At 46.3% G+C, this 26491-nt stretch overlaps 2 protein-coding genes across 6 annotated transcripts; one reads left to right on the top strand and one right to left on the bottom strand.

Moving 5' to 3' along the window:
- Positions 1 to 194: 194 nt before the first annotated feature.
- HVCN1 (hydrogen voltage gated channel 1) lies at positions 195 to 11795 on the top strand. Of its 2 annotated transcripts, none has more exons than XM_006267638.4 (6): positions 195 to 283; positions 5469 to 5711; positions 7316 to 7420; positions 8227 to 8458; positions 10832 to 10944; positions 11409 to 11795. In XM_006267638.4, exons 2-6 carry the CDS (start codon positions 5508 to 5510, stop codon positions 11472 to 11474), a joined length of 720 nt encoding a protein of 239 aa, XP_006267700.3. In that variant the 5' UTR covers positions 195 to 283; positions 5469 to 5507; the 3' UTR covers positions 11475 to 11795. The 2 variants fall into 2 exon arrangements, with proteins under 2 accessions (XP_006267700.3, XP_019342385.2); XM_019486840.2 differs by lacking the exon at positions 195 to 283 and adding an exon at positions 3423 to 3601.
- TCTN1 (tectonic family member 1) lies at positions 11677 to 26491 on the bottom strand. Of its 4 annotated transcripts, none has more exons than XM_019486833.2 (15): positions 26374 to 26491; positions 25445 to 25565; positions 22544 to 22674; positions 21415 to 21584; positions 20625 to 20712; positions 19670 to 19779; positions 17537 to 17557; positions 16794 to 16922; positions 15554 to 15679; positions 15093 to 15175; positions 14502 to 14642; positions 14038 to 14194; positions 13248 to 13373; positions 12707 to 12852; positions 11677 to 12225 (listed from the first exon to the last, which is right to left on the bottom strand). In XM_019486833.2, exons 1-14 carry the CDS (start codon positions 26474 to 26476, stop codon positions 12709 to 12711), a joined length of 1650 nt encoding a protein of 549 aa, XP_019342378.2. In that variant the 5' UTR covers positions 26477 to 26491; the 3' UTR covers positions 11677 to 12225; positions 12707 to 12708. The 4 variants fall into 4 exon arrangements, with proteins under 4 accessions (XP_019342378.2, XP_014450226.2, XP_019342379.1 ...); XM_014594740.3 differs by lacking the exon at positions 26374 to 26491 and adding an exon at positions 26112 to 26367; XM_019486834.2 differs by lacking the exons at positions 16794 to 16922; positions 26374 to 26491 and adding an exon at positions 26112 to 26367.

The following is a 26491-nucleotide window of genomic DNA, read 5'->3' as shown; positions in this document are numbered from 1 at the left end:
CCCCCCTTCGGGTCCTGCTGCACCCAGGCTGGAAAGGCAGGCGCCTGGAGGGGCAGCGGCAGCAGCATCCGCATCCCTCCGGCCCCTGCAGGGTTTGCTCCGGCGCCGGGCCCGGGCGGAGCAGCCCCTTTGCAGCGGGGCCCCGTCCCTCCCCTCCCCTCCCCTCCCCGGGAGCGGACACGCGGTAAGCCCGGCCCGCCTCCAGCCCCCGCATCACGGGAAGCCGCTGACGCCCGAAGGGTCCCGGGAGGAAGCGGTGCATCCGGCGGGGCCTGGACGCACGGTACCGCGGGGCTGGGGGGTCTTCTCCTCCTCCTCCCCGCGCCTGCCTGCCTGCCTGCCTGCCTGCCTGCTCTGGGCTGCTTGTCCCGAGCCTCCATCCCCTGCGCCTTGGCTGCCCGCAGGAGGGAGGGCAGCTTGCCTGTGCCCCAGGCGGGAGAGCTGCTGCTGGGAAGTCCTGGCCACTGCTTTCTGCCTCCGGCCAGCGTGGGAGAGCTGGATCCTGGGCTCTCCGCTCCAGCTGGGCTGGCGCAGGGCATCAGCGTGGCATGCACGGAGCGAGCAGCGTCTGTCTGCGGAGGGGGCAGACGTGTGGGTAAGGGTGGCAAGCGCCACACAAGAGAGCTCCCAAGTCCTCAGCCGGGGCAGGTGGGCTCCTGATGTCGTGCGCAGCATAACTTGCACCCTGGGCTTGAGGCACGCTCTTTGCCAGGCTCCCGCGCCGTCTTCCAAGCGTGCTGTTTGTTGGATGTGTTTTAATGGACTTGCGCTGTGATACGCAGGGGTCAGGATGCGGTGAAATGGAAAGTGGGGTCAGGCAGGGGTTGTTGCAAGCGATTTCGCTGGGCTTGGAGCGCTTGTGTCGTCCGCCGTCGTGCTGGTGGGTTTGGTGTGTGTTTGAGCAACGTTTCGGAGTCTGCGGGACGTTCATTGCGACAATTTGAGGCTGGCAGGGTTGGTTTTTAAACGTGAGCTACTAAAAGTGTGCGTGTGCTCTGTTTCCTTGTGGTTATGGCACTTGTTGTCAACGCCTTCAAATGGCAGGGACTGCTGATGGCATTTAAGCAAGCTCCTGTTTCCCTTTGTCAGTGCTTCCGAATTGTAGCAGTAGAGTGCGAGTGGCCAACGTCGCTGAGCGGGAACATCCTGAGCGTTCGGAGAGGGAAGGGGATCGTGCTGATCCGAACCCGGTGTTGTTGGAAAGGTTTAGGTCGGGCTGCGCCCTTTCCGGGAACTTTGGATCAGGCCAGTGTGGGTCAAGGAGCCACAAAACAGACCGCCGGAGGGGCATTTCTCCTTGGTCTCTAGCTAATGGAAGCAGAAAGGCTTTGCTCTGACTGGCACGCGAGGGACCAGTCCAGCAGATGAGGACTTGTTTGGGAGGGAGGAGACTGCTACAGCCTTGCTGTGTGATCTTTGTAAATTGTCCTGGTGTGTCCGTATCTCAGTGTCCCCGTCTGTAGGGTGGGGGATTGAGCACAGCCATAAGCCACAGGGCTGTTGTGAAGTGCTTGAAAGGTGTAGCAATGGGAGGCCATAAAAATGCCTAAGATAGAAACTTAAGCCAAACCAAATGGTTTATAGCCCACATAACCCATTTAGCAATCGACAGCTATTGCAAAGGTGTTGGAGCTCCCTGCAGGAACTGAACAATCCTGTACCTTGCCCGGGCTGCCAGACCCTACCAGGATGAATAGAGGTAGTTAGCCACGTTCATCTGAAGTTAGTCATGCTGCCTCCTGCCTGTGTTAGTCGAGTGGTAACGAGGGGTGTACAGGAAAACGAGCTGGTGGGGAAGAAGACAAGCAAACCGTGGAGGGTTGTTGTAGGACAGTGGTAGAGACGCAGGCTTCTGAGGCCTGGGGCGTGACTCTGTGCTGAGCCTACGACGGGCTGGGTCTAGGAGGAACGACGTTTGGGAGTACAGGAGCAATCTCTCCAAAGGGGAGCTGTTTGTGGAGATCAGATGAGCATAAACCTGCATGCAGACAGCTTTAAAATATCCTTTTTCTCCTTGTTCCCAGAGTGATAAGAAGACAGTGCTTTGCTTTTAGGAAGGATCTCTGGTCACTGCATTTGTCGGTGATCAGACTCTGGAGGAGAAGACATGTAGGGACATGTAGACATGTAGGGACCGGCCTCAGCTGGAGCTGCAGGGTTAACACAGTTTGCTCCCAGGGTCCAGGAGCCCAGACTGGTCTGAGTGGGAGACCCATGTGATTCCACCCCACGAGAGAGGAGCGCGACACCCTGACTCACGGGGAGACCAGGACAAAGGTGCAGCCAGCCTCTGATCTGATGGCAGCATTTTGCATGGCAGTCTGCTCTAGGGAGGCAGTCACTAGTGACTCTGCATAAACTGACCACTTCCACTGTGTGGTGGGGCATCTTCTGGGGAAAGTTCAAGGCTGAAATCGTAAATGTTTAGCAAGAGGAGTTCCTCCTGCAGCGCCTGCATGCGCGCTTCACTTCTCAGCCGGAGCAGGCACTTGCTCTTTTGTTTTCTGGTGCAGATCTCTGTTCAAAACCGGGCAGGGAGAAGTGGACAAGCACCAGAGATGCGGGGAATCGGGCTGGGTCTCAGAGTCCATGCAGTTCCTCTCCTGTCCGCACGGCTGTTCTTTAGCCGTCTTTGAGGGAAGCCGAGGAGGAGCCGTGCAGAGACAGAGACGGCCTGTTGGCCGTCCTGGCATGGCACCCATTGCTTTCAGGGCATCTGAATTGGGTCCTTCATCACCTTACAAAACATTCACGCGTTTCCTCTGAACTCCCCAGACTTCGCAGGATTGTCCCGGAAAGCGTTCGCCAGTGGGGAAGCCCTGGTGCTTTTTGATGAAGCTTTCTTCACAGTGCCTGGTAGCTTAAGGAAACCTTTTCCCTCGATCACTGTTAATGAGTGTCCTTGTCCCTAGGAACTTCATTGACTCTCTAACCCGAGACGTTCTCCACCTAGTACCAGCGTTGCGATTTCTACACGGCTGGTTCATGTATCGCAGTGTGCACGCTGCCCTATCCCACTGCATTATAGCGGAGCGTAGTTTGTAACAGAGCAATGCTGTCTAAGGGGATCACAGCTGGTTTGAAACAGAATCAAGGTGTTAAACCAACTCCATAACCTTCTCTGCACTCTTTTACTAGAGCAGGAAATAATCATTTAATTGCTAAGCGCCACTCTCCTACTGTAAAGTATGCCTAATAATTTATGCATAAATCACGGAGAAATGAGACATTAGAAAGAGACTAAATAAAGGTCATCTCGCTTCCTTGGGTCACATTTTTCTGACCAACAGCCCTCCTTTGTCGTTCTCGGTAACTCAGTGGAACGTGACGGGAGATTGCGTCGGTGGCCATCTTCCTCTTCACCCCAAGGTTGTGGGCTGAGTGCCAGCTGTCTGCTTCTCTCATTAACCTTATTTGTTGTGTGAACACTTTGAACGATCTTATAAATAACTTCCCTGCGGTTTGGCAACGCACGAGAGACGTTTCGCAGACAAGTGCCATAAACAAGAGGGCGGCTGGCTCTGCACTGCACCAGATACCTTGCCCCCTCCGGAGGAAAGGACTTCTGTGCTCTGAGAGCTCCTGGGCGTCCCGGCAGCAGGTATATGTTGCCCGCGCTGGCAGAGCCAGGCTGGCTCGGGGGTCTCCAGGCAGGGGAGCGAGTGGTGCGGTACCAGGGAGGTGCGTGCAGTGACGGGAGCGTGTTTGACCCCGTGTCTGCCCTGTCGGGAGCATGCCTGTGACTGCAGAGTAGATACCGTTGTTGTAGAAGAAAAGGAGTCTCTGGGTTAAGAGGCAACTCAGCAATGGTTTTCCCCGACTCTTTGCGAGCGGTTGCAATTCTCCGTGCAGTCGTGCCCTGACCTGCGTGCTGCTTCCACAGAGCGTCTGGCAGGCGCAGGGCGTCCACGGCACCGTCCCTCGCCAGAGCAGAGCTCGGATGTCTGGGCTTCGGGTCCTGACTTACTGGTGGGGGGGGACCCTGGGATGGTGAAGAAAAGGGGTCAAAACCCCCCTGTGGTTCCGCAGGCTTTGTTCCTGCCTGGAGGCCTGGTAGCTCGTGGTCCTGTGGAGCCTGGGTGGCTACTTCCCACCCCCTGCCCACGGTTACTGAGAGCAGCCCCTGTTGATGAGCAGGCACCTGGGTCCCTGGCAAGAGACTGGCTCAAGGGCAGAGAGGTTACGTGCTGCCCGGGTACAGCGTAAATGCAGGGCATGCCCACAACAAACCGTCCTAAACGTTGCGTGTCTCTGATGTGTAATCTCGCTTGAAGCTTTCCCTTGTGTTGCATCAACACAACCAGCCCCTGGACGCGCCGGCAGGGTGGGGAGAGACGGGAACGGGCAGGGAGGAAGGAGCTGGTCAGTCTTCATTCCACAAGGTAACTTTTCTAATTTTAAAGCACACCGGGGAATGGGGAACGCATGGATTGGCAACTAGAGCCCACGCTCCTCATTGCCCTGGAAAGGCTGAGGCAGGCAGCACGGGGGTAGGAGCCAGTCCCTGCTAAAGCAGCCAGGCCCAGAAGAGTAGTTCCCAGAGTACCTCCCCTTGGCTTCGTGTGGTCTTGGGAACCCGCCGGCAAAGAGCGCGGAGAAGAACGGTTTTGCTAGCAGCGATAGATCGGAGGGGCCCTGCGGAAAGGCGGTAAAACACCCCCAGACGCGAGAGGCAGTAGTTGGTGTTACTGCTGTGTGCTGAGGCCTGTTCCTGAAACTTTGCATAAACCACCATTAAGCATCTCTGGCTTCATGGCACAGTGGTTTAAGTAGCTGGGAGCCCCGTTTCTGCTAAGGACGGGGCAGAGATGGATTTATAGTGACTGCCTTCTTCTCTCGTCCTTTGTCTCGCTGATCTCTGTGTGGGATATATCTGATTTCTACCCCAGATCTCTGACCGCGCACAGCGTGCGACGCAAAGCAAGCGGCAGCGCCTCTAAGCAAGTTTTGTTTAACAAAGCAAATGTTGTGCTACAACCCACTTACTCTCTCCTAAAACCGAGGTAATGTTCTCGCGGCCTGCCATCGGTGGAAAGCTTGCTTGAGAAGATCCTTGTCTGTCTGCTCTCAAATCAAATCAAATAATTTGAAACCCTAGGCAATGGAGCACCTGTAGGAAAGCACTGGTTACACAGGAAAGCTGATTGTTACCCCGCGTAGTGCATGGCTTGGCTTAAGCATACCTTCAAGGCTTGTCGGTGCAACAAATAGAGCCGTAAACAAATACTAGCTTCCCTTGAGAGGACCATCACGCCCGTGGGCCTGAACAGCAGTTTGGAGTCGCCCACGCTGCAGGGCTGGCTCAGTCTGGTTTAAATGTTCAAAAGGCTGCTGTTCCTTTCTGACTTCATAGCATCGGTGAGCTGTGAGGTTGAGAGGAGCACAGATCTCTTCCCCTCTGCCTTAGGTCAGGTTAGCGCAGTAGCTTGCACGGTTGAACAGATGTCCTGATCCAACTATTCCAATAGTTTTGTTTCTGCAGAGTAATGTCCGTGTGACCAAGAACCATGTCCAGGTATCTGAAGCACTTCACCATTGTTGGAGATGACCCTGCACAGTGGAGCAATGACTACAGGAAATGGGAGGAAGAGGAGATGGTCGAGGAAGCGGGGGACAAGCAAGCAGATTTGGCGATTCCAGTGGATCCCTCAGTCAGACAGCGTTCCTTCCAGGATGTGATGAAGAAGCTATTCAGCTCCCACAGATTTCAGGTAGGATGAGCGCAAGCCGAGGGCCCCGTATTGCAAGACTTTATGTGCAAGCAGGCCCTTTCGACATAAGTGCCAGCTTTTATTTTTGCCGGGGGTGCCTAAGATTACGTCCCCTTCCTGCTACCTGGCAGCACAGCCGAAGCGGAGCCCGTGGGGGGCTAGGGTGGGTGAAGGCTTGGGGCTCCCCACCCTGCTGTCCTGCCTCCGGGAGCCCCTGCCCACCCGACAGCAGCAGGGGTCACAACTCCTTGCTGCCACTGCTGGGCAGTGGGGGGGGGTGCCTCGCCATGGCGGTGCGGGCTTCTGGGGGGAGGGCAGCTTGACTCCACCCCCACCCTGTGCACAAATCTGTGGGGCAAATCCTCCCCCCATTTCCCCTCTTCCCAAAAGTGCACGCAGTGGCAGGGAGCTCCCCCCCGCCCCGGACAAGCTGCTCATAGCTGTCCCACTCCTGCCCCAGGCCTCGTGCACTGTCCTGGCTGGGCAGTGCTCCCAGGTCCAGTCCCTCCCTCAGCATGGGGGCTTCAGTCTGCCCCCCACCCATAGGCAGGCAGCTGGGGGAGCTGTATTCCTGGCCACGTGCATGTGTGCATGCACATATATGCATGTGGTGCCCCCCTGCATCCTGCCCCTCGTAGGGGGCCACAGCAACCTGGGTTTGTCAGCCTTCAATTAGGGATGGACGGTCCCCTGGCCTCTTTCCGAGGGGGGCCAAGGCCCTTCGGCGGCCCCCACATACTTGGCACCTATGCTTCCCAAGTAACTGCTGTCAACTCCTGAAATTAGAGTCTATGCACACGTAATAAGTGATGATTCAGAAATGGGGGGGAGCAGACGAAAAGCTCTTTTGAAGTTTCCCCCATCATCTCCTCTGGAGAACATCAGCAGACTACCTGCTGTGTTGTCTCAGTATGTTGAATCTGCCCTGGGTTTCCAGTTGAAGTGATCCGTGCCAGTCCCTGAAATGGTAAGACATGTCAATCTTTTGATGCTCGCTCGTCGACTACCAACCTTGTGCTCTGCTTCCACACCGCAGAATTTGTGTTGGCTCCGTGCTGGCGGGAGTTTCCCCATTAAACTCTAGGGCCGAGTCAATGGAGGTCACTGGTGGTTGGTTATTTTTAGTGATAAGATGGGATTTGCAAAATGTTTTGTAACAGCAATATCTGGGGGGCTGGGACAGGTCTCACTATAAAGCACTGACATGTGGACAGTCACGTGAATGGGGCTATTGAGGGCCTGACCCTGCGTGAGCAAGCCCACTGACATCTCTGGGGTACTTGCCCGAGCAAGGAGCGCGCTTCAGGACGAAGTTCCAAATAAAAGACGCAGGCAGCCCACCTGAACAGGTTCCCTTCATTCAACGATTGAAACAAACCTCTGCAGTAGCGCAGAGTGAATCTAGATTTGAGGGCCTTAGGCAGAACTTGTAGCTCTGCACCTTCCAGACTCTACCTCCCTGACAAATAACACCGGCATGTGAGAAGACCTCAGCAATGAATCTGCTTGCCCAGGACCCCAAGTAACACACGTCAGGCTAGAAAGCCTGCCTAACACGCACACCTAGATTAGCAACCTGATGATGTTGTTTTCTGCCCACATAGATACTGGTGGTTTGCCTGGTCATTCTCGATGCTCTGCTGGTGCTTGTCGAATTGCTTCTGGACTTGAAAATCATCCACCCAGACAAAAATCACATAGCACCCAAGGTAACATGCAGGAAAAGTTTCAAGGGAATTGTCTTTCTCTTTCCTTCCTTGAGTGCAACACCAAATAGATAGGGAGGCGGGCAGAATTTTTCCTTCCAGCAACCAGAGAGGCCTGGGGACTGCAGAGCGTGGAGCTGCTCCAAGCGGGAGGCTGCAGAAGGGGGTACTTTCATGCAGGGCCTCCCTCGGCTTCCACAAGTCAGGTGAAGCCCCCTGCTCCCTGACCAGGGCTCTGCTTGGAGATCCCCCAAGCGACAGCCCGGTTGGAGAGCTCGGATTCCTGCTCTCCGGCTGCCCAGAGACTTCTGGATAGCATCAATGGACACCGACTCTCCTTGAGTCTGTCTTAATTCTTGAAGAAAGCTCTAAGCAGCAGCCCAGGGCAATGCTGCTTTGCCTGCAGACCAGGAAAGACCGCACTGAGTTACTGTGGTCTGTTGTTACCTTTTTGTGGCTTCTTTCAGTAGGAAAAAGGTGCATTTTCAACTGGGGTTTAACTAAACTGCATTGCGCTCCTAGTAAACACCAGGCAGCTGTAGTTTTTAAACCCATGTTTGCTGGTTGAGGTTAACCCAGAGGTTGGCTGGTTTAGCGCTGCGCTTTGTCTACACCAAACTCCTAAACTGTTCGGCAGTGTGAGAACGTTGCACTTTTTAAGTCCTAGATGCTATGCAGGGGTTTGGTGTCTTCTCGCCTGTTAAGCCAACTCTGTTAAACAGACCTGTACTCGCTTTGCCTGTTCAGTCCAACCAGATGTGTTGGACGTCTCGCATAACAATGGATTAGCCTTGCTTGTGTCTTTTCAGGTGTTTCACTACCTTAGTCTTGCTATTTTAACCCTCTTCATGGTGGAAATTGGGTTTAAGTTATTCATCTATCGCCTGGAGTTCTTTCACCACAAGTTTGAGGTCCTGGATGGAATAGTTGTCATTATTTCCTTTGTCCTCGACATTGTCCTTCTGTTTCTGGAGCGGGAATTTGAAGCGATTGGACTATTGATACTTCTCAGACTGTGGCGAGTGGCGAGAATTATAAATGGTAAGCTTACGTGATTGGTTTAATGAGTTTTGTTGCCTGTTGTCTCATCCTCTCTCCAAATCAAGCGTGCGGGTTTCTTTCCCCAGGTCACATAAAACAGGGGCTCGCTCTTGCAACGGACACTGGAGTTTTGTCCGTGCATGTTTTGTTAGAGGACTGGGACTTTCACTAGCCTGCCAGCTTTTAGGCCCTGACTGCCCTGGTCCCAAACAGTGGGGACCTCATCCTACACGGTATTCCGGAAATGTACCTCTATCTGTTTTAGCATTACTGGCTCGTGAAGCAGGGTAGCATATGTTTTGTTTTGTATTATGGGATTCTCCCATACCCTTACTGGGAACAAGCAGCATGGTCCCTGTTCCCCTGCAATTCCAGGGTTTTGGGCAGAACATGCATTTTTACCTCTGTCGTACTCCGGTTTCCTGGCTGCAGTGGGGATGTCCTGAAGCTAGTGTGGATCTTTCTTTCCACCTGATTCTGGCTTAACGAGATATAGCCTGCCGACCCAAAGTACATCAGTCAACCACAAGCAGGCATTAGAATTTTCTATTTGGATTTTCCTTGACAGATCAGCAAAGCGAGGCAATGAAAAGGTCCCACAGCAAAGAGAAAAGTGGGTTAAAGATGCTCTGGTTTCAGACTCATGGGATCTCTTCCCCTTCCTTTCCCTGTAACTAGGATAACACTTCCAACTCCTGAGTATGTGGAGTGTAACTGCTTTCTTCCTACAGTTTTGATGCATCTTTAGGTTTGAAGATGCAGTTCATTCCCAGTTTAGGTTCAAAACCTCAGTCCAAGAACTATGCTTTGCTCTCTGTACCTAGTGCCAACAAACATGCTTTGTAAAGTAAAAGGTGCTTATACAAGACTGTGAGTTATCTTGTTTAGCATAGAGAGAAGATGGACAGCACAGTGTCCATAACCTTTGCCTGTGTATAGTTAATCATCAAATTGCCTCAAGGAAAGGAGATTTTTCTTGTTCAGTTGTAGAACCAACCTGGCAGGGGTGTGTGGAGGAAGATCACGTTACTGGACTGGAGCAAAGGTTTGAGACCAACCGGCCTGGAGTTAGCGAGCTGTAGGGACATGCATGTCACTGCTACCACAGTCTGCCTCTTAGTTCGAAAAGGAATTTTTGCTTTTGTCCCATATTTACAAATTAAAGGGATTTCAGTTCAAGTCCTCCGGGGTTTTGTTTCTCCCTTCCCCCTTGATCCAAGTCTCTCTCTTGTTCCTAGCTAAAAGCTGTTCTATATGCTTTTTAATTGTAACTTCTTTTTTTCCTTCCTGCTACTGAAGGCATAAAGTCAAGCTCATAATCCAACCCGTGGGTTAATCAGGCTTCCAGATCTTGCTCAATAATTATCCATATAAGGGCAAAGTGTTTGGTTATTGGTAGTAACTGGCAAGTTCAGCCAGGTGGATGTGTGTGGGAGGAGGTGGAATGTACATAAAAAACAGTGTCGGTGTTTTCATTCCCCTTTTATAGAGGTAAGAATTTGAAAGACGGGGCTGTAAAACTCACTTAACGCTACTGCCCATAGCCCGAGGTTTACAAGTGCATAATGGTGCCAGCTCTACCACACACACTGTACTGTCAACAAAAGAAACAATCTCTTAAGGGTAGAAAAATGTGTAGGTGCTGTGACTTAGCTATTTTTTCTTAGAAAAAATAGTGGGAGGATAAGTGCTCCAGTTGTGGGGGTAGAATTACACCAAACTTGTTGCTGTTGTGTAATTGCATGAAGGGAAAGACACCTGCACTGTAAAAGGTCAGTGTAAAAGTCAGTGCCCTTCCTGGAGGCATGCAAGGAGAAATTAAATGAAATGCTGAAGGAACTAGCAGACTCCTGGCTAAGGCAGCACAGTGGCCTTTGGCTGCAGGCAGGAGTTAGCTGGGTTTGTTTGCATGCATCTAACAAAGTTCTTGCTCTCTCTGTTTTGCCTGATGCTAGATTGGAGTAAGGATAAAACCACATTTTAACAAAGGTTTGATGTAAAAGATTTTGTTAAACTTTTAACACCTTTGAACAAAGCAGTGTTAAAATCCCGGCACAAATTGCTGCATAAGCATGCATCTCCTTGAGCTCTGCTGAAGCAACAAATTCAAAGTCAGGATTTGAATGACAGCGTGAGTGATTAATTCAGTTCTGGGGGCAGGCTGCCACTTCCCAGCGGGCCGGTGCATGAATCCCCAGCACTGTTTTCTAGAAGGAGGTTTTCAAGCTAACAGAAAAGGCTAGCTTAAACCAAGCTTGAGCGGACCTGCAAAGCAGGAACACGTTCAACTCCTTCAGAACAAACCAAGGGTATGCTGTTCTGCTGACTGCTGTTTTACATTGTAAAACAAATCCTGTGTGAATTGTTTTACAGGAATAATCTTATCGGTAAAGACCCGCTCTGAACAACAAGTGGCCAAGGTGAAGCAAGAAAACCTGCAACTTACTACAAAGGTTGAACAACTTGAATACAGTTGTGCTGAGAAGGTGAGAAACCTTGCTATGAAACAAATGTGCTTTTCTCCATCTGTGGTCAGCGGTAGATCAGATGGCAGGCTAAGCCAGCTCTCTGCCTGGGGAAGGATCAGTGGCATGGCTCTGTCCGTTCTGAATCTTCCCTGTCCTAACTGAGTGCTGTGTCTTGGGCCCCAACCATCTAGCTCCTGTCCAGTTAGCATTAGAGAGCCCCTGCACTTCCTGTAAAGAAGGATGCCATTTCAAGGACACATTACAACTGAACTAATAATTTTTCTTACCTTCTGCAATAGAAACAGCAGGGAGAACTAAGCACCTCTGCCCTAGTTACTTTAGTCATGTCTTGTTCAATAGCTGTCCTGCTTTACTGCAGAAGTGACTGTAGTTCAGCAAAGAAAGGGAGCTCTCTGGTGACAGCTTGGAAAAGCTATTGCCACAAAGCACATTTCACTGACTTATTAAATCATTTCCAACAGGAGCAAGAAATTGAAAGGCTTAACAGACTCTTAAAGCAGCATGGACTTATCAGCCAACTGCAGTAGAAGTCCAGCTGTGGGAAATCCTTCCATGGAGGGAGTTCCAGTGCTGGAAACTGTGCTCGATGCCCGTGGCTGACCTCTTCGAGAGATCTTTCTATACCTCTGTACCTCTTCATTCCATTTGTACATTTTCTACTTAACCAAACCACTCTGATTAAGTCTTTTGGGTGGTAAAATATGTTATTAAGCAATAGTCTTAAGCAGGTAATTTTACAGTAGTTTACTGAAAAATTAAACTTTCTCCATGTAAATCTACATTCCATTTGTTGTAGAGCTGTACAGTAATGCTGTGCCACACCTTATTAAAGTCAGATCTTGACAAAGCTTTATGGGCACCATTGATTTCAAGGAGATGCTGTTTTCTGCTGCATCTTTGTAGCACTGCAATATCTGGTGAGAGCTTGTGCTACGTGACAACTGGTAAGAGTCCAATCTGTGGAAGGTCATTTCTTGTTTTAGGGGGATTTCCTGCTCAGCACTGTTTTTCCTTAATCCACCTGCTGGTTTATTTCCTTCAGTCTCATCAAAGTAGCTTCTTTACTCATCTTTGCTTTGTGTGTACCACCACTCTGCTGTGCAGCACTGTCTTCCAGAGGCGCTGTGGTACTTAATCATGTGGATGACTACTAATTAGAGCAGCACCAAGGCGTGCATTTGAAACAGGAGCACAAGTAATTCAGCCACAACCAAGTCGGTCCAGCATGGTTGAATGTTCTCTGTAGGGTTCCTGCGCTCTGTTTTTTCTGCAAGTGGGCTAGGAAACAAAAGAACTGTGTAACTAAAGGTCTTTAAAGCAAAAATAGTGGAATGCATAAACACAGACAGTGTGGCTACTGGGAAGAATTAGGAACCTGAATAACCTGTCAAAGCCTGTTTTTAAAATCCAGTGCAATTCTGTTACCAAACAAGCTGGATGAAGCTGTGACAGGCCTGTTCACTGAGTGCATTCATATCTTTGAAGTATAGAAACCAATGGGTGAGATTTTTCCAGGGCACTTGCTATGGCATAATTTACCTCCTACCCCCACAACTACAATCTGAGCCATGCAAAATCAACACTGGGCACTTCTGAAAATCCCCCCTTATGGGTGCAGATTTTGAAGAGGAGGGGGTTTTAGTCCTGGAGATTCTTTTGGAGAAGATGGAATAGGAACTACAGTTATCTTTAAAAGCAGATGAATATTAAGTGATTCTTTAAGAACTAGAATATGAATGAGTGTTAGCTGCAGACTTACTTTTAAACAAAGGGAAAGAAAAAGTCAAAGGGCAGCTTGGCCTCAATCGTTGGCTGAGCTTTATAGCCTGGCTCTGCAGGTGCAGAAACATCAATGAAAGTAACAGAACTTGCTATCTGGAGAGTGTTTTTGCTTCCTAAATTAGTCTGCAATGAAAACACAAGTGTTAAGCTCAGTCTGGTTTTGTAGGGCAGATTTCTCTCCCTACCCCCAACAGTTAGCTATTTGACTGTCATTTGTAAAACACATGTACCAAGTTATTTCCAGAAGTGTGTGTACCCACCCACTAATTTGTTAACTAGCAGACCATGGCTGCATTTGTTTTGGAGAAGAAAGAGAGATGCACACTCTATTTTGACAGACAGTCTTAAGCTGGGGCAGCTTTCTGACCAAGCTAAGGCAAACTTACATAACCAGGTCTCAATTTGTGTGTAATAAGTAACATACAATTACAGTTTTCTACAGCAGAAAAAAAATTAAGTCCTCATTCTAACCAAAACATGCTGTCCTTCTACCCTTATCATGAAAGATAACTACATACCAGGGCTAGTGTGGAGGAAGTGATGCTTGCTGTAACGCTAATTATTTTAGCTTGTGGGTTGACCAAGGATCCATATTTAGTCCACTTCACTTCTATTTCAAATGATATGGGGAGCTGGCACGGGCCCTGAAAGTGGTCCAAGCTCTGTCAGAGTAGCTATTACCATTAATTTTATTAAAACACTACAGTATAACACACAGCTTAACCTAAGAAATTAGTAGAGAACATTTCATCCAAGCCATAATTACCAGTGGTTTTCAACCTTCTTCATTAGCAGACCCCTTTGGATTGTAAATGAGGGTATTCACATACCTTTGCCTGATCATAGTCATCTTTTGCAGACCCCTTAGATATATAGTCTGTGGACCACAGGTTGAAAACCACTAATCTACACACAATGCTGATGTCCATGTGCTGGTCATTTTACGTGGGATAAAGATAAGATAACTCTAGCTTCAGCTGGTGTAAATCTTTAAAGCTTCAGTGACTTTCTACTGCAGACATAAATGGAGCTGTGCTTGTTTGTGATGTAGGTCTGCTTGTTAAAGTAGGGCAGTACGATGCAAAATCTTCCAGATGTTTAAAAAAAAGCTTAGTGGGTGCATTAGGAATTCTTCCTTGGAAAACTGTATGAATACTTCAGGATGTTAACCAACAACCCCCAAACAAACAAAAAACCGCTCTTGTTTGCGCATTGGGTATGGCAAAGGCTGTTCCTTAAGGGAAAATGGAAGTATGGGTATGGCAAGTAGTCTACAAGTTAAGTGGAAGTATACTTAGTTGTTCTCACCTGTTCTGAAGAATGGATGTAAGTGATTGGCACCCAGTCCAATACATCTTGGGGCTGAGAATTGCCAAATGAGGCTACATATTCTGGAAAACTTTGTCCTTTCAGTATGTTCAGGACTGTTTGAGCCAGGAGCTGGCATTCTGCATATGCAGTAATTCTTGCAGGAAAACAAAAAATTAACTTAATGAGATCCACTGGGTTAGTACAGCAAGAACTTCTTGCTCACGCACTACAACATTCCTTTGGCCACAGCTGGTCATACATACACATACACGCAACTATTTTCAGATAACTCATTGCTAATTTAAATATTTATTAAGAACAAGCACTCAAACCCCAATCCTTCTACATTTTTATATAAGCAGCATCCAGTGGCTGAAAGGATTTTAATGGAACTATTGCAGTGGTTTATAGTTTGAGGATAGGCTGATCGCAAAGAGCTGAATGGAAAGTTATCCTCTTACCGTAGTTTGCAACCAGATATCATATTATAACCAAATAATACAGGAGTTCTGGCTCCTTCTATCGCTAAGCAGTCCTGGTTAGATGTGCTTCGCAGGATGGTAAGCTGACCATATTCATTAGTGCTCTGAATAATGCCAGATGTGATACCAAAGGATTAAGGAAAAAATATTTAATGTTCTGGCACTGTGATGAAGTAGAAAACCATAGTCAGTTCCTCAAAATGCTCGTGCCACTGCTACAGTAATTCAGGATATTCAAGAAGCTGTTTAGAAATGCTGGAGTTAACTCAATTAGGCCCTGGCCCTGCTTTCACTAAAGTCTTTTGTTGGTCTGTAACACTGCAGGGTTGAGCTATTAGCTATTGGTAAAATATGGGCTACAGACAGGTGTTGTGTAACTGTTGGAAACAACAAAGCCATCAACCATCTTTGAAAATGGCCAGGAAGATGTACCAGCACCGGCACAACATCTAATTGCCTCCCCTTTATCACAAAAACTGAGCAATCAGGTTTTAGCCATCCACCTGAAGGATTTGCTTTAGGCAGTTCTGCAAAGCTGCTTTAAGCCATAGTTAGCAATGAAAAGGATATCCGGGAGGTCTAAATCCTGCTCTTACAGGGTATCCAACGCTGTAACCAGGGTTTCCACTAAGAGGGATTGGCTTTGTGTTTAGCTGTAATATAAACTGCACAACATTAGCTCCTACTCTTCATTTGGAAGACAGGGTAAATTGGTTTGGGGTTACTAATCGCATGAAAGTTGCGATTTATCAATCTACATGAGACTTTCCCTTAGGATTTACAAGAATGCCTCCTGAAATCAGGGCCACACTTTCCTTTGCCTGGATATGGCCATATACAGTCACCCGTTTAATCTAGAAAAGGAAAGACGAGGTGTTTGGAGGATTCTAACACGTAGCTCTGAGATACTGCCTAATTTGTGTATAAGGTGGAACTATGTTTTTTTTCACTGACTGCACTTGATCCAATGCAGCTTAAGTTTGTAATTAAAAATCTCTCAACAAGTCATCCATGACATTTTTAAAACTTACCTGAGTAAAACTAATTTCAAAGCTCTGCTGTACTGAAAGCACTGTACTGTTAATTGTCCCCAGGACAAACGAAACAGCTGCTTCTGTTATTTCTCCTGCATCTGTGTATGTAAGAAGATAACTTGCCTGAAAACAAACACAAAATCGCATATTAATTAGAACAAGTAAATAAGAGTGTAAAAACCAGAAAATACAGAGATTAAAGTCTTTTGCACATTTCTGCCTTGCTCGAAGGGTAAACGTGCTTACTGAACCTCCTCACCATCTGGAAATATGCTGCATTCTCAGTTGGAGCATACCCAAGCAAAGTAACACAAGACCATAGCATGGCAGGATCAGCACTGCCACTTTATAATAGTTACATATGAAAAGTCTGGCACGGCCGCATACCTAGCAGCAGGTACATGTTTTGGTAGCGTGCGGGATTGATAAATGAATGGAGAGAGACCTTTCCCCAGATTCTAATTTTCTCCTAGTCAGCAGGAAAGATCCCATCTTTCCAAGTAACCGTGAGAAAGACAGAAGGACTGCTTAGTTATCCTAGCTTGCCACCTAGCTCTCCTGCCTACAGAACTGAGAGACTCAGAACAGATGAAGAAGGTTGTCTCACCAGAGAGTAAAATGCAACATAAAGATGTGAGGATAAATAAGTATCCATTTCAAGAGATTGGCCCAATTCCTTTACCTCCTAAGTCAGTGTTAATTATCAGCACGTAGGACTAGGTTAAAGCTCCCCAGGTTTATCAAAATGCACTTCCTGATACAGCCTCCCCATAGCCAATCCTCAAATCGAATTACTTCAAATGTAAAGAAATGAACCAAAGTGACTAGCACTATCCTACAGAGACCGCTACTTATTGTGGTGTGCCTTCTCCCCTCTCTCTGGCTTAAGAGTAATCTTCTCCCAAACATCACAGCTTTTATTCATGTTGGTTTCTAAGCCCCATGTTGTTGTTTCAGTGTCATGCATGCATGCAAAATACCAGTAATAGTGTCTATGGATTTAATCCCATCCCTCACTCTCAATTATCAGGAATGTTTAGTTCAGTTGCACAATGCCATGCTGTGGGTTGTAACTGGGAGGAGAAAGTCTCTTATAGGTTCTCCATCACCTTTTAACCAGGATTGTCATAGTCTGATAACTGCAAAAGGCTGCCTCAAAGTCTTATGTTTTGAAGTAGAAGTTTCTAATCATGTGCATTTATTCAGAACTAAAAGGAAAAAGAGTTTGTTTACCTACCCCAAGAACTATGTTTGTGCACATGTTAACACCCAAAAACATGGGGAACAAAATGGCATCGGTGCTGTTAAGTAGAGTCCGAGTTCCATTCAGAGACTGGAAAGTTATGGACTGGACAGTGATATTCACCTAAGAAAAGCAAGTAACTCCTTAATATAGAGTAAAATTGAATAGTTAGGCACACACTATGAACTGGCCTCGAAAGCTAGATACTTTTTCTTCTTTGAAAGAAATCCAACACTGTAAATCAAGCCTTAAAACAACTGCTAGCTACAATGCAGATTCCTCCCTAGAGGAAGCTACAAGCATTTGTCTGTTTCCTTAGAAGTGCACAGCCTAAAACCTGCAAGCCACCCTCTGCTTTCTGTTCCACAGAGACAGCAGTCAGTAACGTTCTGAATAAAGGGCTGGCTCGCACGAATTGCTGAATGTAGCAGCCAAATATTCTAGGTTTGTTAGCAAATGCCAGCTTACCAAGTCTACAGGTACATTTGCGTGGAGATTTGTTCATCAGAATGAATAAGCAGTCTCAGGGTAGCTGCGAGCTCTAAAGCACCTTGTTATTTGTAAGCTGTACCATTATTGACAGAAGACGTCGTTCCTGTCTCCAAGTGAATATTTTGCTAGCATTTAAACAGCAAGACTGAAAGCCTGGCTCCACAAGTCTGACAAATCTCCTATTATCTTCGGTGGAGTCAGGACTTCATTTTCAGTGCATCTCAGTTAAGAAATAAGATACTTACCATCTGGCTTGAGTTGGGTACCTAGGAAAGAATAAAAGAGCAATTTCAAAGCAGCAATGAAAATATTAGGTAGCTACAAACGGCTTATAAGTAAATAAGGTAAGAGTTTACAGCTTAAAGGCTTTGCTACTTCCTCCTCTTTTGCCAACAATTATTACAATGGCTTTCATATCATGGGAATACCCAGAAATGCCATGTATTATCCACAAGGTTGAAATATTAATAACTAACATGACTTTCTACAGCCTTGATCCAATGCTCACTGAAATAAATGAAAAGTTTCCACTTGATTTCTGTGGACCTTGCCTCAGGCCCAAGTTTGGCTATGTACAAATTCATAAAACATTCAGCAAAGAATAAGTGGATCCAACATTTCTTTACAAGGGCATTGAATCTTGGCTGCTCTACCTTCTCCTGACATATGGGTCTGTTTGCAGCTGTGATTCTGACTGCAGAAATGGCATTTGCACTTTACCTGACAGCTGTTTTTGTGTCAGATTCCTTTGCTTATTGCTACAGTAATTCTGCAGAACTAATAGAGCTACAAATGGGTAAGAGTCTTGCAATATACATAAATTGTCAACTAGATCATGTTTTGTGATGGGTTTTTTGTTGGTTTTTGCAATGACACACCGATGGAACAAAGCTAAAAGCATTTTGGCTTGGTAAACTGGGCAAAGCTGATGGAGATTTCTCTGACTAAATGTTAATGAGAAGGTAGAGTAGATGCGTTCATTAAAGGTACACATGTCAGGTGTAGAGGGGACAGTCTTCAAAGCTATATTTTAATAACAACATTATGCAAAAGAATGGTTACACACCCCAGAGTAAATGTGGTTCAATAAGCTGTTGCGGCTAAAGTGGATCTCGCTGTGTAGGCATGCAAGACTGGACTTTTTTTGAACAGCAGCGCTCATGGTTTCCAGCCTAGAGCTCTACAGTTTCATGATGTGCTGTTGAGAACTTCCTGCTTACTGGACATCTTCTTGGAGAGCAGCCTGACCTGAGCCAGGGCTGACAGTGTCGCAGATAAAGTCTGAGAAGCTGTGTCATGTACACATGAACTGACACAAGACCAAGCATTGTCAGACATTTCACTATTACCATAGTTAAGATAGCTGGAGTTCAAATATGTATAAGAACTAGACCCTGCCCTTGAGACAGCTATGCTGCTTCTTATCCGAGTCAATTAAATCTCCTGCGTTTGGTCATTTTTTGTAGCTGACCTAGGGGGACAGGCAGTTGACAAAGGCTTGCTGCTGTCTCTGCTGGGATGCGTGTCTAATCCCTCCAGGGAGGCGCAGATGTGAATGCCTTGCCTTCTCAGTCAAAACAGTTCTGCTCATGAAGATTAGAGTGTTCTTGTTCATTTGCTACTCCGAGGTTCTACATGCTGATGTCAAGCTAAGGCATTTGTGGCGTAGTCTGTAACATTATTGGGGAGCCACATTTCCTTGGTTTCCCCCCACAGGAGTGAGCTCTTGCAGGATACTCAACGTGACAGCCCACTGTTGAATAAGGTAGTGAAAATTAAGCATTAACCTAAAACAGAGGTAGATCAGATCGTATTAGGGTTCTCCCTCAATGCGGTCCACAGGAACTGAAGGAGGGCCACAGCCATTTTCTCCTTTGTGCCCTTAGATGGGAGCAGAAGTTGTGCATGTGACAATGACAAACACTGCTATTTAAAACATCCTGTCCCGATACATACAGGTACCTCTACAGTGGGATCCACTTTGACATGCTTTCCAAGGATAAGCATTGACCCCACTTGAATAACTTCTGATCTGCCACCAGATGAAGCACTTTGGCAACAGGCTGTTTAAAAAAGCTTAGGCGCAGATGTGAAAAAAACTGAAATCACTGCCATTAGTTCACTCACAAATCCCAGGAAACCAGTGCCCTGAGTTGCCTGAACTGACTACTGTATGCATTTCACCTCTGCAAGCTTGAAAGGAAAGACGTTTACAAGATATGAAGTTTCTTCCCTCAAATCCAAGCTCACTATTTCAATTCCTAACAGAAATAGAGCATCAACCCGCCTCCCTTAGGAAATGGAAACTGCTTCATTCTAAAGATGTGGGAAAAAGAAATAACTGTCAGCCATGTGATGCATTTTAAAGCTATACTTGCCACTAAAATGTGGGAGCTGGTGTAGAACAGCATGCTGAGTTCTTGAATAACACCACAGTTTTCCGTATTTATCATTCTACTGCACTTTGTAGCCTGGTTTACTAGAAAACCTGGGGGAGGGAGACAAGCAAAGCACATAAGACTACCAAGAAAATGCAGCACAGAAAGCATCCCTAGGCAGCTGACAAATGAAAAACTGCTGTAGCTCATAACACCTCCCAGCAGGCCCATGATCTCAGATTGGAATCAGTGCCCATGACTGCACATCCAAACAGCCTAACCGCAGCCAAGAAGCTTTATTATTTTTTCAGGGAACATCCTGCTATTCCAGGTTAAATTCAGTGCTGACTATTTATTTTTCCACTACAATTATAAACAAAAATTTGGAAAAGAAATCATTTACATGAAACGAAGGTGCACTTGTGCCTTTTCCCCCCTTTAGCTAGGGATTTTCCATGTTTCTCTCCCCATTATGTGCCCCATAACAGTATTCTTATTGATAGTGTAGTGGCTTTTGTAACATATAGCACACATGGCTTTGTATTTCTCTCTACAGCATTTTGAGACACTTAATAGGGATAAAACTCTGGGGCCCAATCCTGCGGTTCTTTCTTTGTCAAATAATGCTCACTTGTGCTAGGAACCTCATTGGCTTCATTAAGACTCCTTGTAAAAGCTGCAGGCAGCATGCTACTCTACTGCATCCATGCTCTGATAGTTCCAGAATTGGTTAAACAATCCTTTGACAGGACCCCAAAATATTTACATGCAACTCTTAATGCACTTGCAACACAGGTACCTCTCGATGAGCTGCAAAAGGCACTAAAGCGGCTGAAGAACATTTTTTAATAAGACTTTAACCATGCTAATTCATTTGACTCATCTATAAAATGAAGTAGCAGGATAAGAATACAGTCAAGAGAGGACACACAGGAGTTCAAATATATTCTCCAACCTGCAGGATTAGCATCAGAGCACTGAGAGGAGACAGTGGGACTGGGCAGTCTCAGAAATGCATCGGCTGTCTGTATAGGAACACCATACTGCCAAACAAAAAGACAGACCCAAGCATGCAGGTTTATGTCCAGTTCACAGAAAACTTTGTAAAACTTATCCTAGCAGAACTCAGAATGTTGTTTGATTCCACTATTGTTTCCAAGCAACTAAACTTCTCCATTCACAAATATCTAAGTCAAGATGACATTTAACTGTAGTATTTACTGCTAAACTAAACGTTTGTTATAATCCTAGGAAACCCTCCAAAATATCTTGAGTTATTTGAAAAAAAAACAAAAAAAACCCAAAACAAACAAACAAACAAACAAACCAAACAACCCCCCCACCAAAGCAACAACACATATCCTCAAAGACAATAGATAAAACCCACATTTTAAAAGTTTCCAGTTACAAATTAATAGACAAGCCCCAGTGACTAGACTACAGTAGCCCTTTCAGTTATGTTTTTTCCCCCTCACTTATAAAACAAGGAAAATGCACATGCTTCCCAGATGTTGAAAATCCACTTTGATTTTTAAGGAGACGTAATGCTAAATTGCAGCATTTAGCATTTTTATATTTAATGAAGGACAATAAAATCTGCTGCATTGTTTTCAGAAAAAAATAGTTCAGCTTTCAAGTTTATTCAACTGTCTATCACATGATGCAGTAGTGAGAAAGGCATTATGGCATCATGCTAACAAGGATATCTGAAACTGTAAATGAAAAAAGAACCAGACTATTCTTACCTCATATCTAGCTGTTTCATTTGAATAGAAGAAGGGACTCTGTGCATCCAATTCAGTATTCAAAATATCAGATTCAGCACTGAAAGCAGCACCTCCAAACTGTTCAAGCAAGTGATCAAAATTTTGAGCTGTTGGCGTTTCAGGAGGAATAAAAGACAGTGCTTGTTTATCTGTCAAAAACATCGTAGAGAGAAAATTTTAGAACAAGTTACAGAAATAGTGTTTAACATACATGTCTATTATGGACTTAGGAACATATTCTTAGATATTATAAAAATAGGAACCCCAAATGCCAAAATGGAAGACCATTTTTCAGTGTTTTCCAAGAAGCAGGTTTTTCAACCATGAGTTGGCTCTATTCAAGAAAGCACCTAACCCTTTGCTCTGAAGTTTAAGGACATGGTCAAATGCTTTTCTAATTTTGATAACTTCCTTTTAAAATCTGTTGTGGGGTGTAGTAATAGTGGGGGTGGTGGAGATGTGTGGGCAGGTTTTGCATTTCTTGTCATGTCTTGAACCCGAAAGCTTGCTTAATAACTATTCTCCAACCATTTGGGTTGGTCTAATAAAAGATATCAAATTCACCCAAGGAACCTTGTCTTTCTAATTTTGAGGCCTTTAAGACCAAAATTTCTTCTATGACCAAACACGCCAAAAACATTTTGGTTAGCATTCACACTTGCTATAAAGTACGCATGGTTGTCAAGTGACTTTCACAGTCATGATGGCATGAAAAACAGGCAGCGCCAATCCTTTTTATTTGCAAGCTCCTTCAAGACGGACCTGGAAAGATTTGTCAAGTTCCCATCAGTTGCAGTTAGACCTGCTATTGACTGAAATTCTCTCCCATGACCATTTGTGATAGAAGTTCTCAGCCAGCAGCGGTTAGAGCCAATCCCATTTTCTCTACAGAGTGACTCTCTATAAAAGCAAAACATCTTGGATGTGCCTCTTGGAGTTTTACCAGGATTAGGAATATATCAGCACCTCCTTCCCACCCTCCACCACTGTAGAGGATAATCAATCTTCTGGCAAAAAGTATGTTACTTGGAGTTTTGGTCTTAATTTCTAATACCCAAAGGATATAAAAGGCAGGCTTAGAAGACCTAACAAATATAGGACTACTTACAGTTTACAGTTTGAATGCAGAAAATGTTTGGATTGAATTGGTCAATTAATTTAAATATCCTTTCAGGTGGGTGTGCTGTAACATCAATTGAATATACAGCTGCTTCCTGACTACAAAGCTGGCTGTCACCTCTGTGGATTAAAAAAAAAAAAAAAAAAAAAAGACAGATTCAACAAAGTCAGTCCCAAGAGCGTTATCTTAAAAGTCCTTGCATGCATATATTATTGTGGCAAAGGGAAAGTCATAGATGTGATACTTTTAATAATCTGGTTTGAAGATAATTTATGCAGCCTTATAAAACTTACCATTTCATACCGCGTATCCAGTAACCAAGAACAGTAATTAGTGGTTCTCGGGCACCTTTCACCAACTATTTCAGAAAAGAGAAGTAATGGCAGCAGAAGTTTGAAGTAAGATAAGAGGCAGCTAGCAGAGATAAAGGGCATCTGATGAAAATGATGTAAGAGGTAAGGTGACAAATTGGAAGGTATCCAATTGGCTTCAGACAGCACAATGAAGAATGTGTTACAGAGAGACTGAAAGATATGTAACGCTTCTTTATGCTTGGAATTAGGTTGACTATAGAGAGAGCTGCAAGCAGGCCAGGAGAAAATGAGGTGCCTGGACTTAAAAGAGCAGTGAAATTATAATTCATCTTCTAAAAATTCAGAATTAGCTATACACAATGCAGAGGAGACAAGGGATGGAATTAGAAACATGTAGGCTACCAGCATCCTCAGGGAAGATTGTGCCAGAAGCTGGTTTTGCACAAGTTTGTTTGACAAGTTGGGCTTCCCATGTACCTCAGTGGCTAGCAGATGTTACACTTGGACACAGCAATGCCCAGTAAAATACTGTCAGGTTGACTTGAACACACAGAAGTGACTCATATGACAAAGTGAGTAGATAATGCAAAAATAGTCAAGAGCAGGAGAAATAGCTTATTCAAAACGAACAAAAATGGCCACAGACTATACGTAATCCAGAGGCCTATTTTTCTGGGGGGTTTTAAGTGATTCTAAGTTGACTTGACCTGGTAGGCAGGAAGTCGTAAGCTTTATAAGGTAGATCACATCACAAATGATAACTGTCTGTTCTTTAGGGTCGCAAAGATCACTTCATCTTACGATCTGCTACAATCCTTGCAGGAACACAGCTGTTTACATGTGCAGTGCCACGTAATACCAAAGCCCTGACCACTCATGGTCATTGAAAATCCTTTCAATGGCCAAAAAAATATACTGCTTGATTTTATGCCTTTCTAGTTAACAGGCCCAGAATATTCACAGCCGGGGATTAAACTGTCATTCAGAAATTCATTATTAGACCTTTCTGAAATATATATAAATACCTATAAATAGGTAGCAATGTGCATTGTGTGCAAGAACAATGAGAAACAGCAGTCCTAGGTGACTGCTGATGCAAATTTCAAAGAATCAGGAACCAGCACTCAAATCGGGGTAATTTATTCAGGAAGTGGGCTGAAGAGCTATACTTATTGTTCCGAGAAGTCACATGGAGCTATTTTGAATTGAGTCTAAAATGAGCTTTGTTAATTCCTGTTTAAGAAGCTGAAGTCTATACAAAAGGTATGTACTAAAATGGACTATAACTGCGCAAAAAGGAAACAATGGTCAGTACAATTATCTTGATTTTTGGAATATATTTTAATATTTTACTCTATAGCTTCCAAAGGCTGTTGGAGAGAGGAGAGAAAGAATGCTTGCTCCTAAAGAGAACAAAGATCAGCTCATGGTACTTAACGATGGCTCTGATTCTCTCATGTTTCTGGTTAACATGATTATAACTCCTATAGGCAGGGTTTTCAAACTATCATGGGTAGACCAGTAGTGATCTGTTATGCTAAGACACGGTTCAAATTTACCCAGGTCCTGGGACAGATCTAGACTGCAGGAGCTACTTCAGGGCTGGATTCACCAGGCCAGCAACAACTGCCGTGGGTCTGCACTCAAGCGGCAATATGGAGCCAGGGGTTGTGTTCGGGTGGCAGCATGGGGGCAGGCAGCAGTGTGGGTCTGGGAGCCTGCTGCCAGCAGCCATGTCCACTGGGGTCCAGGAACCCTAAATTGTGTGGGAGGCCACACTCCCCAGCCGGCTGGACTACTGGTGGGCCTGATCCAGCCCGCGAGCTATATGCCTGACACCCCTGTGCCAAGACACTGAGTCTGTTTTGACACAGAAATCAAACGCAGCCCGTTTCAAGCCCAACCTTTTTGCGGAGGTCTCCCATCCGAGCAGACGGACCTAGCCCCAGGCACAGAGAACGGCATACTAACTTAAGTGAAATCCGTGTAGTTCCCGAGCCTGTCTCACGTAGCCACCCGAAACGATAACGGGTGGACGCTACATCACCTCATCCTCATGTCAGGTGTAGGCTGGAATCAATCCGAAGGCAACAGTAGGAGTTTAAGTATCAGCCCTATGCTTTAGTGAAGAAAGGTGCTACCCCACAGAACTACTGATAATATCCCCATGCTCCTCAAAAGGGACCTTTTACAATGTAAAGCTCTCTCTTACTGCAGAAAATATCACAACTCACTTCCATCCAGGAAGAGCACACACCGACTGCTGAAACTTCCTTAGCCTGACGAAGGGTTTCTGAACCCAAAGGCTTGCTTAATAACTATTCTCCAACTATTTGGGTTGGTGTAATAAAAGATATCAAATTCACCCAAGGAACCTTGTCTCTCAACTCAAGAGACCTTTATCTTCCCGCTCCTTGGAAACGTCCTTTGGCTGTAAAGACAGACGGCCGAAACTAACTGCAGAACCAAGCCTCCACCCGCTGAGATCAAAGGACATTTTCTTACAGAATTCAATGGAGTGTAACACAGTTCTGTAATTTCAACTTGAAAGAATTATAATCATTTATAAACTTACGTGACAACAGGAACTGAACACGTAGTGAAGAGGCTGAAGTCTGCGGCGCCGCAATCTGGGTCGCAGCAGCAATTGATGTCACACTGTGCCACCAACAGGTTACAGACGCACAGCTTCGCAACTGGAGAGAACATTTAAAACACACTCGGGACTGGAGGTTAGTGGTTACAGCGCTCCCTAGCACCCGCTCTTCACGCTGCCTGGACGCTTCTATGCAAGTTCTCAGATGTTAGCCTTTTTAAAAGCCATGGGGTTACTTTTAAAGAGAAATAATTCCTCTCCAGCCGTTAATCTGCTAGGAGCAAACGACCAATGAATCTGTATTGCTCGCGAGCCCAACGCGCGGGCTGGAAATGCCAAATAACGATCGTGACACGGGATGCAGAGAGAAAGGGCAGTCGAAACGATATAGGAATATTAGCAAAATTTATGCCAAGTATTCGATGACACCCAATCCCACCCAGCACACGTGACCCAGAGAAGGTTTTTCTGATGTGCTGCTCGAAGCAAAGCTGCTGGTTTGTTGGGGTTTTTTTTATTTAAACATGTTCTCTCTTTCCTCTTCTGTAGACTGGGAGGGTGCACACCCTGCAAGAGCTTGTTTCCATAAAATAAGGCTGCGGGCTCGCAGCACGAGGACACGTCTGTCAAGCACAACAATACTTACGGTTATAAACAAGAGCCTGGTCTTTTAACGCGGGTAACTCAGCCCCAAACTCAAGACCAAAATACTTGAGGGCGCACGCGGGGCCTGATCCTGGCACCTGCAGATTGGTGGAGGGGACGCTGGGCCCCCCCCCCAGGGCCTCATCCCGGCACGGGCCCGATCCTGGCGCGCGGCCAATGCCTCCAAAGACCCGCGGAGGGTCCTGTCCCCCCGCCCGGGACTCTCCCGCCACGGCCCCGCTCCTCATGGCGCCGGCACCCACCGTCCGTGAGCGGGGCGGCGCTGGGGACCGGCTCGGCCCCCCCGGCCAGGAGCGGGAGCGGGAGCAGGAGCAGCAGAGCGCCCAGCCGCAGCGCCGCCGCCATGGCCGCGGTCACCAG

The sequence above is a fragment of the Alligator mississippiensis genome, chromosome 10 (assembly GCF_030867095.1).
Source record: "Alligator mississippiensis isolate rAllMis1 chromosome 10, rAllMis1, whole genome shotgun sequence".
Lineage (NCBI taxonomy): Eukaryota > Metazoa > Chordata > Crocodylia > Alligatoridae > Alligator > Alligator mississippiensis.
Note: the sequence above shows the minus strand (reverse complement) of the source record. Positions and strands in the feature narration are given on the sequence as shown.